General features: G+C 31.8%; 1 protein-coding gene across 1 annotated transcript; it reads right to left on the reverse strand.

Moving 5' to 3' along the window:
* Nucleotides 1-5,175: 5,175 nt before the first annotated feature.
* LOC143053662 (uncharacterized) lies at nucleotides 5,176-14,920 on the reverse strand. Its single transcript, XM_076226451.1, has 5 exons — nucleotides 14,716-14,920; nucleotides 13,202-13,746; nucleotides 12,434-12,545; nucleotides 8,103-12,217; nucleotides 5,176-5,289 (listed from the first exon to the last, which is right to left on the reverse strand). Exons 1-5 carry the CDS (start codon nucleotides 14,918-14,920, stop codon nucleotides 5,176-5,178), a joined length of 5,091 nt encoding a protein of 1,696 aa, XP_076082566.1.
* Nucleotides 14,921-19,566: the final 4,646 nt, after the last annotated feature.

Genomic DNA, 19,566 nt, shown 5'->3' on the forward strand with positions numbered 1-19,566 from the left:
ACAAATCACAACAAAACAATTTAAAGGGCTGACTTATAGGGAACTAGCTATTGAACGCAAACAAGGCTAGATTTTAAGCAGAAACAGAAACTTATTTACTATTTATATTGCCATTATTATTGCACCATGACCAGATATACGCTTCGATGATTCATTTTCCCTCATTGACGCTTCATGTCAATATATTTGACAATCCTTAAACTCTATAATCTTCAATAGAGGGTCAAAAGATACCAGAGGAACAGTCAAATAGTTATCAAATGTACCAGGATTATAATTTAGTACGCCAGACGCGCATTTCGTCTACATAAGACTCATCAGTGACGCTCATATCAAAATATTTGTAAAGCCAAACAAGTACAATGTTGAAGAGCATTGAGGATCCAAAATTATAAAAAGTTGTGCCAAATGCCTAAGGAAATCTATGCCTGGGATGAGAAAATCCCTAGTTTTTCGAAAAATACAGAAAATTTATAAAATTAACCACATTATTAATATTCATGTCAACACCGAAGTGTTGACTACTAGGCTGGTGAAACCCACGGGGACGAAACGTCCTCCAGCAGTGGCATCAACCCAGTGGTGTAAATAGTTATCAAAGGTACCAGGATTATAATTTAGTACGCCAGACGCGCGTTTCGTCTACATAAGACTCATCAGTGACGCTCATATCAAAATATTTGTAAAGCCAAACAAGTACAAAGCTCATAAATCGAAAATAAACTGACAACGCCATGGTTAAAAGGAAAGAGATAAACAGACAAATAATAGTATACAAGAAACAACATAGAAAACTAAAAACTGAACAACAAGAACCCAACCAAAAACTGGGGTGTGTGTGTGTGTATGTGTGGTGGTGGTGGTGGTGGTGGGGGTGATCTCAGGTGCTCCGGAAGCCACATATAGCACCCGTCGTGTTGCTCATGTTATTAGAAATCCGGTAAAAAGTCTAACTAGGTAGGTCACATTCATGAAAAAGGAAAGGGATTGAGTTTATGTCGTAAGAAACATTTCCGATATCAGCTGTGCAACGGTTATTCCATCACGGGTATCCAACACGTGATAGTGTCCGTAAAATTTACGAAGGGAAGATTTCAACATCGTATCAATTGGATGATATATACCTCGTATTCAGGCGCGGCTAAAATGTTGCTACATAGAAATGAAAATATAAAAAACGGAAGAAAATGTGATATGAATGCCATTGAGACAACTCTCCATAAAATACCAAAATGACACAGAAATTAACAATTATAGGTCACCGTTCACAATTGGGAAGCTGAAATCATCTCGTTTGTTGCAAAGTTTTGTTTTCAACCGACCCTCATTGTCAGTTTCTAGATATAAGTCAAGAGATAAGGCAGACTTAAAGTTAACTGTATCTGTTGTATCCTTAATGTATCTCACTCATGCAAAGCTCTGATTCCTTTCACAGATTTGGCTATACTTTTTGGACCTTTTGGATTATAGCTCTTCATCTTTTATATAAGCTTTAGATTTCAAATATTTTGGCCACGAGCATCACTGAAGAGACATGAATTGTCGAAATGCGCATCTGGTGCAAGAAAATTGGTACCGTTAATTTTATTATCTCTAGTTAGATAAGATAGATGCGTTCAACATAGTCACCAAATTTTGAACTATTTAGTGAGAGAACATCATCTGAATAGCGGAAAGGTCAAAGTGATGATGAAAATCAAAATCAAAAGTAAAAACAACTCAGGACAATGAACCAAAGCTAGGCATCACTGGATGTTAACACATTTTTATCCTGTGGAGAAGCTTAAATAACCATAAAACCTCAAATATTCTATGGGAGACCCAGAATAAAAAAATAATAATGGTGCGTTGAAACACTAAAGAAATGTATGTTAATGACTCAGAAATATTTTACTGCTATGGAATGTAATACTATTTTTCTACAACTATCAAAGTCATAGGAATATATTTTTCGACCCTTTTTCGTATGCAACCGGATATATGACGTATTATGCTGTTGTGGTAATACACCTATAATATATATATATTTGATCATGCCGTTTGACTGTTTTATCTTACTCTGCATTAACAGATCTTAATTTGTTTTTCACTTTGTGAGGATACATGTACAAAATGTTTTTAAAATACGATATTAGATAAACATAGCTCCTTGATAGTTTATTAAATATCTTTCTTAGCATAAATGTAGTTTTCCTTAAGAAAAAACTTAATGGTGTAATCATTATAATTTAAATATAGTATTATATTTTATTTTTTAGATTGCAGATTATGGTACATTGCTGCTATGGCAAGCGAATTGATTATTTGTCTTTTTCAGCTACAATAATAATAAAATATATGAAAAGTCAACCCTCCTCCCCTTTTCCCAAAAAATAATTCATGGAATGTTACAAAGATAACTATAAAAGATCTATACTCATATGAAATTGAATACATTTTATAAAATCGAAAGTATTATTCTGTTTTGTTGCAGAATCTAGTGAAATAGCCTATCCGGGTATATTGAATCTATGTCTATGTAATGAAAATGATATAAACTCATTTTAAACCTGGAAACTCCATGCGGAAGAGAATATCATCGCTGGTCACATATAAGATACCAGTTTGAGACAGGGATACGTCGTACCTTTTTAGCAGAAATAACGCCTTCAATTTTTGTAATAGTATGGCAGACGGTACCACTAGTTACAAAAAAAAATAATGTTGTGCCTAAGTTTAAGAAGATGAGCTAAGTTACAGGTAAAACATGCATTTGGGGGCTTAACCTTACATAACTTGGGTCAGTGGTAGAACAATGCAACACATTTCAGTAGAAAACGGATATTATAAATCAAATCAGCCTTAATGACGTACTAAGGTAAAATTATATAAATCAAGCATTAGGAATTGATACTATAAGCCTGAAGAGCATAAGGAAATGATCAAAATAAGCTTAAAATGTTGATAGGTCATGGACATCGTTTTCGAGATATCTAATTTTAAAATATGACGGGAAAAGTCTGACTCGGACTTTTACCTTATATTTTCATTAGTATTACTTTGGTTTGATTTCAAAAGAATCAAAATCAAGAATCTGCTAAAACTTTGGCAGATGACTTTTTTGAGCTATTAGTCTTATATGATCAGATAAATGGGTGTTATGGAGGAAAACATTTTACTTTACATTGTATCGAAAGGAAAACACCAAGGAGTCCGAACATCTGACACAATTTCCAAAACCTCACCTATGTACATCCTTAAATCCTTAAATCATTAATTGTTACAAACACCGAAAGAGACAAAAGTATAGATCAAGGAGTCTTTACAGATACTTCAAAGTCAATGAAAACTAATAAATCAAGTAAGGTTTCCTTACAGGGGTAAATTCAGTAAATAAATATACGTCATCAGGGACCGCCCATTTGGGGGAGAGCTTTCTGTCTAAAAGTGAAGTCATGTGCTCTTCTGATTGTTAGATAATGTTTGTAATAAATATTTTATGGAAGATGGATCAAAACTAGAGTTGAAAAAAAATAAAAAATAAATGCTGAATGTACTATTTTTTTTTCCTTACAGGGTTGAAAAGTAATGGGGGTCAGTATAGGAATTCAGTGCGAATCTACATTGTTTGTAAACAAGGCCCTGTGAATGCCCAAAAATGCCGCATGACCCTATGTTTTTATTGTTGCAAAAGATAGGGCTACATTTGTACTTTCATGAATGATATATGAAAGTTTTTAATTTCTAAAGGTAAATCAGGTATAAATTTATTTCCACACATAGATTAGCATTAAAGTCGATGGGAGATTTTTTACTGAATTTACCCCTATAGGAAAATATGCACTTTCTCACTGTACTTGTCCAAGGCCACACAATAATCACAAAACTCATTTCCTGTAAATGTCAATGTAATGGAAGGATTTTGGAACCTTTTGAAGTTGCTTTTTACACAAATTTCTATCTTTAACTGCGGCTATCCAGGATGCACTCAGTGTACTGTGAGAGAAGCATGGAGTATATGGTAAAAATCAGTTTTTGTGTCCAGATTGAAAGACAATAGAAATTACACTTGAGAGTTATGATATCAATGAAAGGCATAAATATTCTCCCCATTTACATCATATTTTGCACATATTTCTCCTCATAATGTATAAAATCATATGAAAAAAAATGGATTACCTCCCTTTGATATGTTTTTTTTAGCTGTGTTCCCCATGTTAAGTAGTCTCGATCATCCAGCCGCTTTATTTTTAAAAGTAGAGCGTCTGGATGACAAGTGATATAAAAATGGTAATTTATGACATTCGGAATAGTATTGGCTTTTTTAGCTTGTTTTTAAAGATAATGTCCAAGACGAATAACCAAGAAGTTGGTTATTGACTTCGGAAGAAATTATATTACGATAATACTATTGAAAAGCCCGAGTGTACCGATTGTTGTTTAAAGCTATATACATTTTTTTGTGACGACATACAAGTCGTGGAAAACACCAGACAGCATGGCTTCCATGACCGCGAAGGAAAATAACAGCACACCAAACCTTGGTAAGATGATATAACAACACAAACTGTTACATAAATTTTAATGCAAACTGAAACATCAAGTAGTTATATTATTTCATGCATGTCCGTGCTACGTAAGCAAGTTAATAATTATACAATAAATGGCATTTTTTCTATTGACTGGGACCACTCGAACAGTCGTGTGTACGCTATAAATACATTTTGGGGTTGTTAACTTTAAAAATACTTGATGGAAAAGTGATATGACGCCGAAATATGAACTTCATCCAAGATCATAAGTTTGTTGTATTTATATGTAGTGTATAAAGCAGTTTGCATCTTGATATGTGTAAACTAGAGGGTCCAAGGACCCTGTGTCGCTCACCTTAGATTTTTGTTGACAATTAATGCATGAAATAACAATAATACTTTTTGTTAAAGGAAACTTTGTGAACCAAAATCTAATTTTTCTTGTGGTTGAACTACTTTCAACTAGTTTATTATTTTCAGTTTGAGGTCTAAAACACATTTTTCAAGTATTGTGTTGTTCTCTCATGGACATACATGTCAATATAAACTCATCATCGATACCAAGACTACATATTTTGTATATAGGCCAGACGCTATCATTACTGGTCAAGGATCACTAAGGAAACTTTAATTGATTTTGACATGTTCATTATATATAAGTTGTTCAATTAGTTATGACAGCAAAGTTACTGATCATTATGGAGAATGACAACAGATCAACTGTATCAATCTTTTTACTGGACCCAAGATTATCATCTTTTATGAGTGGTGACCTGACCTTTAAATTAAGATTCAAAATGAATAGGTATTACTTGAATTGAACAAGAATGTAGACACAGAGAACTAAGTTTTTGCTACCTTAAATAGAGACGACCTTTATAGTAGTTCTAAGATGTGTGAAGCAGCTATTTGTTTGTCATTTTTGGGTTGTGATGACCATGTTTGTCTCCAACTCATTTTTTTTCTGTTCTTGACTGGAGGTTTTGTTTTTATCAATTTCAAAAATGAATGGGGTGTGAAAAATAATAAAAGACATTAAATTTAATTGTTTATTATGAAAAATTTGTACACATCAAATACTTCAAATAATGCATTATAATATTCATTGTCTTATACATTTTTTTTATATATGTACATTAAAACAGTTCACTTATAGAACAATATTTACATTCTATAACAACACATTTTCAAAGTCAAAATATGACAGTAAAAACAGTATATATAAAAAGCAACACAGCGATTATATTATGATATAATTATGGTTTCCATAACTTGACGTTCAAAATGACTTGAAGTTAATTTGTAAAAACTTGTCGAAAAGAATATTCAACAGTTTTTTCCAACTTAAGAGTCTAGATTCTATATATAATTTATTTCCTCTTGAGCATTTAACAACTATCTGTCAAAGTAATTGTCATTTTTGTTTCCTTTCTATTCATGGTATACTGAGTTATAGTCCATAGTATCTCTGTTTTAAACTTTATTCATATCAGTTCTGGTGGATTTGCTTTAATGCAAGATCAAGAGTTTACTCCATACGTTTATTAATTGTTGTATGATGTTAAGATAACACGAACTGAAACAATCTATATAATTCTTATTTTTTCAGCAGTTAGTTTACTGAATTTACTTTACATTGGCTTATTATAAAACAGTCATTAAATATTCTCAAATTTCTTCTCTATTAAGTAAATGTTCACAAATTTCTGCTCTATTAAGTAAATGTTCACAAATTTCTGCTCTATTAAGCAAATGTTCACAAATTCTTCTCTAATAGGCAAATGTCACAAATTTCTGCTCTATTAAGCAAATGTTCACAAATTCTTCTCTAATAGGCAAATGTCACAAATGTCTTCTCTATTAAGCAAATGTTCACAAATTTCTTCTCTATGAAGCAAATGTTTACATGAATTGTTTATTAGTTTCTGTTTTATAAATGACTTCTATATATATATCAAATGTATAAGCAAAAATGCAACCACATAAATGAGTAGAATGACAAATTAATGCAATATTTGATTTTTTTTTCTCAACATTTAAGCCTTTGCATGAGTTAATGATTTACACGTTTTGATAAACCTGTACTTAGAATAAGACATAATTGAAATCATAAGAAATCAAAAATGTTGGATTTATGGATTGTTTTTCAATTTGGAGAACTCCAAGTAATTATATTATAATAAAATATGTGGTATTTGTACAGAAACTGATTTATTTTGTCTGATATGAACATGCGAGCATTTCTTAAACAGAAAAGTCAAAGAATATTGGACGAGATAAATATACAGATTAATACAAAAAGTAAACTGTACATACTTAATCATGATAAATGTTTAGTTTATTATATATATATATAGTGAACAAAGATATTGTAAATTGTATCAAGTTATCAATATGAAAAATTACAATGAATATATGTACATAACAGCAAGGATTTCAACATTCATAAACATTTTGATTATTTAATCATAGTTCATCAAACAGCCAGTTAAATTTAATCATTTTGTAGGAAGAGAAATGAGACATGGAACTTGTGGTCTTCAAAACTCCTTTTTTACATCTATATTAAAGCAATGGCTTTTGATTGTATTCAAAAAACAAATATTTCAAGAATTATATATATATACTTTATAACAAGTAATTATCAGGAGTGTTCACATGCGAAGTGCACACAACTCTCCACTGATACAATTAGCATTCATGTAGTAGAGGTTCTAAAATTTGATGTCTCCAATCATTTCTGACTTGAAATGAATGGAATTCTACTTTTCTTCCATAGCAAAATGGTTGACCATTCACCAAGGGCCTTTCTGCTTTATGAAAGTCAAAGCAACACAGTTTCAAATTTCTTTACCTCTGCTACCGTTAATCCAGTGTACCTATAAAGAAGAAAGCTTTGTAAAGAAGCTTTCTTCTATACAGGTAAAACTGGATATCAGGAGTCTTGAAGCCAACTCATTTCTATTCCTACTTATGAAAAGGCAAATCTGTTGGAGTGGAAACCCATTTTTCCTTTAAAACCACTCCTGCACATTTGAGGTTGCATTTTCAGCAACCGCAAATGTGTCGTGTTTTTCAGCGGGTTTAATTTTCATTGTTTCAAACAAAGCTGGTTTCGGCATATAAAATAATCATTACACGGAATCATTGTGTTTCAATGGCTACATATATAACTTTATGATCTGACCAATAGGAATCAAGAACATCTGTTTCAAAATTTACCTTACTATCAAAATTTAGGAAAATTAAGTCCAACAATGTACCATAAGATGTAGTAGGTTTAGACACAATTTGTGAACTGCAAAATGAATCTCTCATGAACTTTAAAAAAGAAGTGTTCGCAGTGTTTAAATCAATATTAAAGTCTCCCATTATGATAATTTTTGGATGTCTTAAATACACATCAGGAAGAAGGTTTGCAAGGAAAGTATCTTTTAGTTGTTGCAATTTGCAGATTGGTGCTTTGTAAACAAAGACAACCTGAAAAAGACCTTTACTGGGTGATATTATGTCTGCTATAACAAACTCTAAAGATGGAGTTGAGAAAGTGACTGTATTGTGAAGAATACAATCATTTCGATAATATAATACCAATCCATGAGGTGGTCTTGTATTAAAGTTTGTTTGCTTTTGGTCTAATCGAACTGGTGGTTCAAAACCAGGTACATGAAAATTATCATTTTCATCTGTTGAAATAAGTCTTGATTCAGCAATACCAATAACATCAGCATCCAAGATGTTAGGGTCTGATTTTATATCATTAAAGTGAGCATGCAATGACCTTGAGTTATTGAAAACTACTTTAAAATAGTTACTTGATAAATTATACAATGGCTTAAAACACAACTGTAGAGTTGCATCTGTCCTTAGTCTGTGTAATTCTTGTCGAACACACTCTGCTACAGCTATTGCTTCTTGATTGAGATCTAATATCTGTAATCCAGTTAAAGATGTTACTCTGCTTAGCGCAACATAGTGAATATGTGGTATTTTCCCTTTACGTTTTGATTTCAAACTAACAACAACTTCTTGTAATGTGTCTCCTTGCGATTTATGAATTGTTTTTCCGGCTGCTGGACGAAGAGGAAATTGAATTCTTTCAAAGGTTTTATATTTATAAGTAAATGACCTTTTAATGTCAAACATTGGAGTCCATGTTTTTTCAACATCTTTTCCATACAAGTGTGAATATTTTCTTCTATTGTTAGCACCAATTCTGGCATCCTCAAACTTAACCCATACGATACTTGGTCTTATAGATTTAGTTTTGCACTCTATCAATTTAAGTTCACAAGTGGAACCATTTGTGAGACCATCAGTGACTTCAATATTAGCTGTAAGATCATATTTCATCCCAATTGCTAATACCACTTCCTTTGCAAGATTGGCTGTATCAGACTGTTTTTCTGGTAAAGAACTAAGTAATTTCGTTTTTACAGATGCTGGTAAATTCCCACAAACTGTGTCAACTGCTGTAACTTTAACCTTTTGTGAGCCTAATTTAGATATGTATTGTAAATTAAAATTATCCACTAAAGCATTTTCAACAAACAAATGAGTAGCATTAGTTCTGTATGTTGGATCACTGATTGAAACAGTTCTGGTACTTAAAACTGCATAATCATTTTCAGTCAGCTGATTTTGTCTCAACCTATTCAGTAAAAGAGCAAATTCTAAATCATCCTTTTGTCTCATTATTTCGGTAAGTTCATGAAAAGAAAATAATAATTTCCAGTAATTAGGAGCTAATGCTGTTAATCCTTTGCTAAGATCATTGAAAATCCAGCTGTCAAATACAGGTTGGAGTTGGAAAAAGTCACCAATAGCTATGATACTCACGCCACCAAATGAACAGTTGCTTCCCTTGATTTTTTTCAGCCTTCTTTCCAGTAAAGAGAACATTTTGTTTCCAACCATTGAAATTTCATCAATCAAAATCAGAGACAAATTTCTGTATTTCATTCTGAGTGTATTGAGAACATCACATGACAGTGACTGGTCAAGTCCTTTATTTGGTTGTATCTGGAAAGCATTGTGAATGGTCAGACCATTTATATTGTAAGCTGCCTTTCCAGTAGGAGCACAAAGAAGAATTCTAATATCGTCAGGGTCCTCACCTTCAATAGAACATAAGTGTCTGTGTAAAGCTTGAAATATTGTTCTGACAACTACAGATTTTCCACATCCTGCTCCACCTGTCAAAAATGTATAAAATGGTTCATGTTTTGTTTTAACCCATGTGACAACATGTTGGAAAAATTCCCACTGTTTCTTATTCAAGGATCTTATCAATGCAAAATAATCACTCTCACTTATTCTGTTGGCATGATTTGTCAATTCTACTGTTCTTGCTTCTATTCCAACTTCACGGGACATATCATACAGTCTATGTTCTGTTGGTCTATCTGGATTGAAATGAACATACTGTTCAGATTCTGTTGGGCCTATTTCAGCATCTTCCATTTCTACTTGCTGTGTGGCAGGTGCTATTTGATCATTCTCATAACAATCATTTTCTGCCTCTTCTATAGCTTTCTCTAGATCTATCACTTTTCCTTCATATTGCTTAGCTTTTTTTTCTAATAGTCTTGCAACAGTCAAGTACATTTTTTCGAATGTTTCATGTCCGCATTGCAAATCTGAAAGTTCATTTCTCCATGGATAAAATAACATTAAGCGTTCTCTGTAGAAGTTTTCAGAGTCAGTCTTGTAATTGTATTTAACATATCTTATAACCTTGGGTGTTTTTCTTTGATATATTCGAATACCATTCTTCAGGGTAATGTCGATTTTGTTATTGATTTCTTCAATATCTGCATTTGCCTCTTCATTTTCACTTTCAGATTCATTTTCTATCTGTTCTGTTTCATGATCATCTGAAGACTCTGAAGTTTTAGGATACTGAAATTCAAGCTGAGATACATAGTCTGCTAGACACCAGTTCTCCAGTTGTTTTGGTCTATGTGAGTATCTTTTAATATCATTGTCTGATTCTATTTCAGTAGAGTCTGGGCCTAGTTTTTCTAGGGCTGATGATTGCTTGAGGAGGAAAGTTCTTTTGTGTTGTGGAGATGTGTTAATGAAGACAACTTGTCTTGTAGCTTTTGTTAAAGGCATCTGTAGTGTTAAGTATGTTGCTTCTTGTGCGCTTGTTTCAACAGAATTTGAAAAGTAATTCCCAATGTGCCTTACTTGATGCTTCAAGTCTAAATTTCCCTGTCTTGCTTCTTTTGCTGCTTGGTCAAGTAATGCACTCATACCTTTTTGTGACTTGCTTATATATGAAACAATATACACTGCACATGCAAATGCATCTAAAACAAACTGTAAATCATGATTTGCTTGCCAGGCTATCAACACAGTTTTCATGTAACCATTAACACGGACTTCAGATGGTTTTCGTTTGAGAAAAACTTTTGGACCACTCAGGTTGCTTCTTATGGCCTTAATGTAATTTTCATCATCCATTTGTAACACATCATCTAAAAACATGTCACATGTCATCTGGTCTATATCTTCAGAATTGTGAAGTGTATTAATTTCGTTTTGTATTTCTTTATATATAGCTTTGTACTTTTCTATGTCATCATTTTCTTTCAAAGGCTCTAAAATTACTGTTGCTTTCATAGGTGGAAGGGGGAAACCAAAACGACAAATTGGGTGACCTTTTTTTCTGCATGTTTTTGAATGTTTATGAACCTGCAAATTGACTAAACTAGTATTATTTTCTAAAAGTGAACAAGAGACATATTTATCAATCAATGCTACAACATCTTCATTTGAATCGCTTTCATATACTGGTGCATTTTCAATCCAGATCAAGATGTGAATATGTGGTGAACCTCTCTGTTGAAATTCAACTCTATAAAAAAAATCTGTCAATTTTCCAATAGGATCATGATCACTTTTTAACACCAAGTTAATAAACTGTTGGACACGATAATCAAAATATCTAGAGCATGTCACAGGGTCTTTCTGAACAAGTTTAGATTTCTGATGCCAATCCATTTCTTCCAATTCATTGTCGGTATATTCTTTGCCATCATTTAATTTGCCAAGAATTCGTAACAAATCTTTCCAATTAGTGTCTGCAGATGAAAGAGAGCCAAACCATGTTGGAAGACCCAACTGTCTGATCATTGCAAACAAATCTTTCTTCCTCTTTTCAAGGTATACTGGAGAATTTCTTAAACTTCTAAAGATATAATAACCTTCATCTAATCTTACAAGATCGTTCACAGTGTTAGGATTCAGTACATCTTTTGCTGTCCATTTTTTTCCTTCTGATTGACACCTTCTTAGAGCAAGATTGACCTTATCACTTATGTTTTTTAACTGAATTTTCTTTAACTTGAAAAATATATTTGGTACAGACTGTGCTACTCTCCTATCCATGGACCTTAGTTCCCATTTGACAATATCAGTATAGTGAACAGAGACAGACCTGTCTTTGTTATCTGGCCTTCTTTGACCACAAAATATAGTTGGAAAAGATAAGTACTCTGCATCAGGATCACTGTAGAGACTAATTGGTCGTTGACCTTCACCAGGAGCAAAAGTTAAACCTGTATCACATAGTGGATTGTCGTCTGGAATGTGATCTAACAGTGTATCTGTGTTTCCAACATGCGTTTCATTTACATCTACTTCACTGAAATGATCGGAGTCATAATCTGAATCATTCTGATTTTGGTTATCCTCTTGATCTGTATTATTTTTTTCATTTTCATGTGTTTCTTCTTCATTTATTTTTGCGATTTCTGTAATCCAATCCTCATTTATTTCTATTCCAGAAGACTTGTACAAGTCACTTGTTCTCATCAAATAATGTAATGCACAAATGACAGCAAATGGTCTCACATTTTCACTAAAATCACACTTTTTGAATTCCAGCTTCTTCTTCAGTTTAACTGATATTGTACCTGACTTCTCTAATGTATGTGGAAGTGAATTTATTGTAGGTTGAACTTCAACAGGCACATTTACAACATTGCCTTTAACTGATAACTGTCCACCTCTTGGTAACTGTCGAATCTGCATAAAAGGAATTCTTAATGATAACAGTCTCTCTTCTAAAGGATACAAATTTAGTTCTTTTGGTTTTGGGGGAAATCCCATTTTATTGGCTATTGAAAATCGAGGGATTCTTTGTTTTTTAATTGCATTGAGACAAGTATGACATATCCATTCTATGTCTAGTACAGATTTAAAATTACTAAAGCAATGAGACATGTTAGCAGGAGTGGTCATTTTGACAGTTTTAGAATTAACTACAGAATCACAAAACCAAGTTTGTTCACATGAAGTACATATATATGTAGGACCATGATTAATTTTTGTTTTAAAATTTCTTATGCAAGCATCAAGGGTTATACCTTGAACTCTTTTTTTTTTAGGTTTTTTTCATGATCTGTGAAATCAATGTTTTTTCTTTTAGTACTTTTAACTGTTTTATCATAACATCTTTCTATATCTAGTTTGTTCTGTCTAGAACTCTGTTTCTTCAAACGCTCATTTTCTAAATTTTCTGGATGTGACCTATATTCTTGTTTTCTGTGGTAGTCCCGTTCGGACTCATGTTTTCTGTAGTCTTCATCTTGTCTGGCAATTTTTTTCTTTTCTGTTTCATTTCTTTTGAAAACATCATTTTTTCTAGCCTCTCTTTTAGCAACAAGTTCTCTTTGTCTTACTATCTGTCTTAAATCAGAATTATCTCTCTGAGACTTCTTACTTTGTGCTTCAGCCCTTCTATAATGTTCATCCTTTCTAACTTCTCTTTTAGCAGCAAGTTCTCTTTGTCTCTCTATCTGTCTTACATCTGAATTTTCTCTCTGAGACTTCTTTCTATCTGCTTCAGTCTTTCTATAATTTGTATCCTTTCTTGAATATCTTTTTGCATTTAATTCTTTTTCCTTGAATATTTTATTTTTTCTTCTATTTTGCATGTAGTTTTTCATATATTCAAATTTCTTTACCTTCATATACTGGTAAGAATTTTTTGTTTGTTTTGTGTTCCTTAGTTTCTGATCATCGAAATAATTTTTAATCTGCTTGGTCACATCTTTGTCAGTATCTTTACTACTGATACTTACAGGTAAAATTTCATATTGAGAGTCTAAATCAATTTGTAAACTTGTGTAAAAAGCATACAAGTAACTGAGGAGGTCATGTAAGTCAGCAAATCCAATCAAAATACTTTTGCCACAGGAATCTAATGGATTATTCAGTGTACATTCTGAATGAGAATGAGTGTCAAAAAAATAGTATATATGATTATAATAATAAACTGCGGAACATATGGCTCCAATCATTATAAGAAATTTGTTTGACTGCTTAATACAAGTTTGAATTGCTTCTTGTAATGAGAGAAATCCAGTCAACTCTTGGTACTGTAAAGCTATACCAAACAGAATATTTTGTTTGTTAATTATAAAAATCCCTTCAGGAATTTCAATTTTGACAGGAATTTCATCAAAATTCCAAAGCATATTTTTAAATAATCCCTGTGTTGTTAATTCTTGAACATGCTTCCTGTAAATTTCATCTCCTTTATTTAAAATGTAATCCAGGTTCAGTGTGTTTGAATCAAAATTTAAAGAAGAAAGTGATAAGAAAACTAAACAATTACATGTACATTGGTTTCCCCTGCTTTGAGTAACAAATTTTGTGGCATACTGGTCAAAAGTTCCAAATTTAAGAAAGTTTGCATTAAAAGAATTGACATATTTTGATAGCTCTTCTTCTGAATTATTTTTATATTGTTCATTTTGGTTTTGCAACAGATCAGTTTGGATATTACTATGAGAATCTGTTTTTGCATAACTATTGTTTGATTCATGTGACAGAAAATCTGTTTGTATATGACAAGTTTCTTTTGCACAGTTATTGTTACTGTTTTGATTCAATTCTTTTGCACAGTTATTGTTACTGTTTTGATTCAATTCTTTTGCACAGTTATTGTTACTGTTTTGATTTAATTCAGATAGTTCAAGTTTATCTAATTCAGATATTTCAAGTTCATTCAATTCAGATATTTCAAGTATATTCAGTTCAGATATTTCAAGTTTATTCAATTCAGATTTTTCAAGTAGTTTCAAGTTACTGTTGTTTGTATTTGTGTGGAGGTCAGTATCCCCCATGTTATTTGAGTTACTGTTGTTTGTATTTGTGTGGAGGTCAGTATCCCCCATGTTATTTGAGTTACTGTTGTTTGTATTTGTGTGGAGGTCAGTATCCCCCATGTTATTTGAGATACTGTTATTGATGGTGTCAGTATCACCCATGTCAAGGTCAATTCTAGTACTGTTTATGGGGCCAGTATCCCCAGTTATGTCCGTCAGTGTCTTTTTCTTTGGGTTTTTCACACCACGTTTAGCCTCTGCTGCCCTCCAATTTTTTCTTCTTGGCATCTTTAAAAATCTGTAAATACATATGCAAATAATGTACATTACCGAGGAAAAAATGTTACAAATGCATAATGCGATAAAAGAAAGGCTAGATGAACAATTGCATAATGAGAGCTAATATGATTAGTAACTTTAAATACATCATGAATATAATATGTGTTTTCTGCCATAGAGTTGTCACTTGTTAAGACATACTTATAGATATACCTATAGATGTATCTAGAATACTGATGCCTCGTTCACACGTACGTTCAATTCCAATCGAATTCACTAATCCCATTCACACACTCTTCTTTTTTAATTCGAATTCAAAGATAACGTCCTTAGCACAGTAAAGCAAATTTGACGCGCATTGCAATTTGAATGAGAAATGACGTTAGGACGCAAAATGTTTCGAATGCCAATTGAACTAATTCGAATTACATGTGAACTCAGCATGATATGTTTCATGTATTGGAATAAAATAATATCATAACAGACTTCCTAAATTAAGTAAACAAGAGTTTCAATTGAATAAGGTGATGACAGTAATGCACTAATGTTCATTAAGAGTAAATTTAGTTTTAACCTTATATAACAATACATGTTTACTTCATTCATATGTATGTGTACAGAAGTCTGAACTTTGACATTTGAAATCAGTCAATACAAATTGGTAGTTTTGTGCTTGTAAATATTATAATTTCAATTCAAGTTATGAACAAAACTTACCATTGAATAATTTAAAAAATACTTATTAATTCAAAGTCACTGGACCATGTTGTAGGGGACAGGGCAACAAAATAGTCATCAAATTGATATGTTATAATAGTAATGCATCTTCATACAAAATATCATTGATCTATCGCATGTAGTTCTTATCAAACTGACTTACGTAGAAAACTTAACAAACAATTGACTAGATACATGTATGTCTGAACTACATGAATGGCCCTGTCTTATAAAGTTGAAAAATCTGCAATTTCAACAACATATGTGGACTCAAACATGATGGTAGTCTCACATATTAAAAATGAGGTCAAAATCTTAAGGCGTGTAGAAAAATAGTCTGTATAACTGTGATTTTCAACAATTTTCAAAATTTTTAACCCTTAATTTTCATCAAAACTTGGCGGAGTGGAACAAAACTTTAACTTAATCTGTTACTCATCACGGTTAAGTAACATACTAAAAATCAGCCCAATATCTAAAGGTGTTTAGAAAAAAAGTAGGTATAACTGTGATTTTCAACAATTTATAAATTCTAAAGGCTGTAATTTCGACAAAAATTAGAAGAGCTTTACAAAACTTAAACTTGATTTGTTACACGTGATGGTCAAGTTACATAATAAAAATCAGCCCAATATCTGAAGGTGATAGAAAAAAGTCTGTACGACTGATTTTGAACAATTTTCAAAGTCTTTAACCCTTAATTTAGGCAAAAATCAGCAGAGCGGAACTCAAACTTGAGCTGTAACTGATTATACCAAAAATCAGCCTAATATCTACAGTCGTTTAGAAAAAAAGTCTGTATAACTGTGACTTTCAAAAATTTATCGAAGTCAAAAGCCTGTAATTTCGACAAACATAACCGGAGTGAAAAAAAAGCTAAAATTTGATCTGTAACTCATCATGATTAACTCACATACCAAAAATCAGCCCAATTTCTGAAGGCATTTAGAAAATAAAGCCTGTATATCTGTAATTTTAAACAATTTCTGCAACAAAATAGCGAAGTAGAACCAACCGTAATTTGATCTGTAACTCATGATGGTTAACTCCTATACCAAATATCAGCCCATTATCTGAAGGTGTTATGGTAATCAAAGAGCTGAATATCTAAACATTCGAAAAAAAGTTGATAGTTAATTATCTAAAATTCAACTGAATTCTGTCATTTAACAACAACTACAATATTTTTTAAAATCTTAATTGTGTACCACTGAACTGCAGGCTAGGGCCATTTTTCATTTTTGGGACAGTGCTCTAAGATTTTTTATTTATTTTTCTTAAGAAAGTTAGGACTGAAAAATCTATTCAGTTTTAAATTTCCATTGGCATTGATAAAGTTCCAAGTTACAACTCTCATCACAGGGATACAGGTACTAATAAAAAAACAATAAGATTGATGTAAACTGTGTTTCCAAATCCTATATTTTGAAATATTTGTAAATTTCATTAATAAATAGGTTTAAACTACAAAATGCAACATTTTTTTTTTACTTTAATTTATTTTTAACCATTACAATGATTATGTTGGTACACAAAATTAAGTTTTAATGGAAAACTACAAATCATATACTAAATGTCACATTTTAAGTGTTCAGATACATTAACTTTTATTCTAGTGGATAATTACTCATCAATTTAGGTGCTCCTGAATTGGAGGAAGATTCTCAAAACAGAATTTGACAGAAAAAAAATCGTTTCACTCCCCCAATCTCATGTATCCCAACGTACTTTGTTTACTTTGAAAGTTGTTGACCTACAAATTAAAGTATTGCATGTTGATGTTTGAATCATCTAAAACAAACATTATTATGTTTAAATTTAACAAATACCAATTTTTAATTAGTGCACGATCTTTGAGAATGATTTAAATAACCAGTGAAGGATATCCTTGCTTATGCGTAGTGTGGCATTCCAACAATGACGTCACTATAAAATATAATGTAGGTTGGATATATTTAGAATATCTCGTCATACTGATTTTTCCGGATTGTAAAAGAAACGTAAATAGTGTAAAGGAGAGCTCAAGATACGATAATTTCGCGAGAAACAGAAGGGAAATGTGTAAAAAGCGTTTAAAGTCAATCTATTCATTTGTATGTCTCCATCTCACCAATCTCAGTAAGATTTGTTGTGGGGTTTTCCACACTATAAAAACAAAATGAATGATGTGAGGGGATGTCACTCTGGTCAACCACATAGGGGATTGACGGCTTCAAGCCATCTTTCCCCAAAAAGTTTGTATGAAAGGTATGTTGCAAAATGATGGAATGACGGACAAGGATAAAAATATATGGCCCGACAACTTTGTTGCTGGGCCATAAAAATTGCTACTTCATACAAAGTCACTGGACCATGACCATGACCAAAGGTGCAGGGCCTCATATCTTAGTCATGAAACTGATATCAACTGATAGCAATCCATTTTGTACATAAGTTCATTGATACATAGCCAGATATTATTAGAATTCATAAGGCAGCAACCATTTGAATTTGTCCAGAAAAAAAAACCATAGCCCCCCCTCCCCCTCAGAAAATCAAATGGTTGCTGCCTAAGAATAATAACGAGAACGTCTTTCAATTTTTAATTTGTAGAACTACAAATCAAGTATATCAGTTCACAAGTTACAACAGAACACAAATGCTTCAAATATTTTATTAATTTAAATGAAATTATAATGATTATTCATCAAACATTTAAATATATCCATTGAAAACTTGTTTTAACTTCATCCTTCTCTTATACAAGAATGTTTTCTCCACAACAACATTGACATTGTTGGGAACATGCAAAAAAATGCTAAATTTACAAGTGGTTGCAAATTAGATACATTTAATTGTATGCTACCTTATTTTCAACTGCACAAATAAATATTAACAGCAAAATAATAACTAAGCTATTTCAATCAGGTTAATATTATTTGCTGTCCTTTATCTGTAATGTATTCTTCCCTTTCATGACTTTCATGATGTCATTTTTATTTTATACTTTAATTTTACATTCTAAATTTAGAATGCTAGCTAATCAGATTCTTCATTTAATTATATTAATCCTATTTATCTATATATGATATTATATCTAAAATACTAAACAGTTTGTGAGTCCCCATTATATTTACCTTAAGACTGCAAAAAGAAGGAATATTCTAACTTTTCATTGAAGAGTTTCTTTTTGCTATATATCTTATTACCACAAAGAAACTTTTAAACAACAAAGTACAATTAACTAAAACTCATTACACTGAAAATATATAGTCTTCATTCTTGTAAAGTAAATGGTATGGTTCAAATATTTCTTAAATATTAATTCAATACCAATACTTTATATTAGATTTATCCCAGGAAATGAGAACAGGGGACACAATTACATTAAAAAAATATTTTCCTAAACTTCTAAGAAAATATAAAATCATTATCAAGGATTTGTATAGTTTAACTTACTGTGCAAATCCTTGATAAAATGAAGAACTTTATTTTTTTAATGGCCAAAAACATCTTTTAATAGATAATTGATATTTTGAACAATATTTATTAAGTTTTAGATCTTGTGCTGTTGATTAATTTCGGCAGCAGCAACCAAACAACAATTGTTGTCCAATTCATCTGAAAATTTTAGGGCAGATAAATCTTGACCTGATAAACAATTTTACTAATGTCAGATATGCTCTAAATGCTTTGGTTTCAGAGTTATCAGCCAAAATCTTCATTTTACCCCTATGTTCTATTTTTAGCCGTGGCGGCCATCTTGGTTAGATGACCGGGTCACCGGACACATTTTTCAAACTAAATACCTCAATGATGATTGTGGCCAAGTTTGGATTAATTTGGCCCAAAAGTTTCAGAGGAGAAGATTTTTGTAAAAGATTACTAAGATTTATGAAAAATGGTTAAAAATTGACTATAAAGGGAAATAACGCCTTAAGGGGTTAACTGACCATTTC

The sequence above is a fragment of the Mytilus galloprovincialis genome, chromosome 12 (assembly GCF_965363235.1).
Source record: "Mytilus galloprovincialis chromosome 12, xbMytGall1.hap1.1, whole genome shotgun sequence".
Taxonomy (NCBI): domain Eukaryota; kingdom Metazoa; phylum Mollusca; class Bivalvia; order Mytilida; family Mytilidae; genus Mytilus; species Mytilus galloprovincialis.

What these genes read in the sequence shown, in the direction of transcription:
- LOC143053662 (XM_076226451.1), bottom strand. Translation starts at nt 14,920, where the DNA reads ATGCCAAGAAGAAAAAATTGGAGGGCAGCAGAGGCTAAACGTGGTGTG. An exon ending in CCACACAAATACAAACAACA is followed by an intron (nt 13,747 to 14,715) that starts GTAACTCAAATA and finishes ATTCTCATTCAG; the next exon opens with AATGTACACTGAATAATCCA. An exon ending in CAAGACCACCTCATGGATTG is followed by an intron (nt 5,290 to 8,102) that starts GTATTATATTAT and finishes CTTAATTTAAAG; the next exon opens with GTCAGGTCACCACTCATAAA.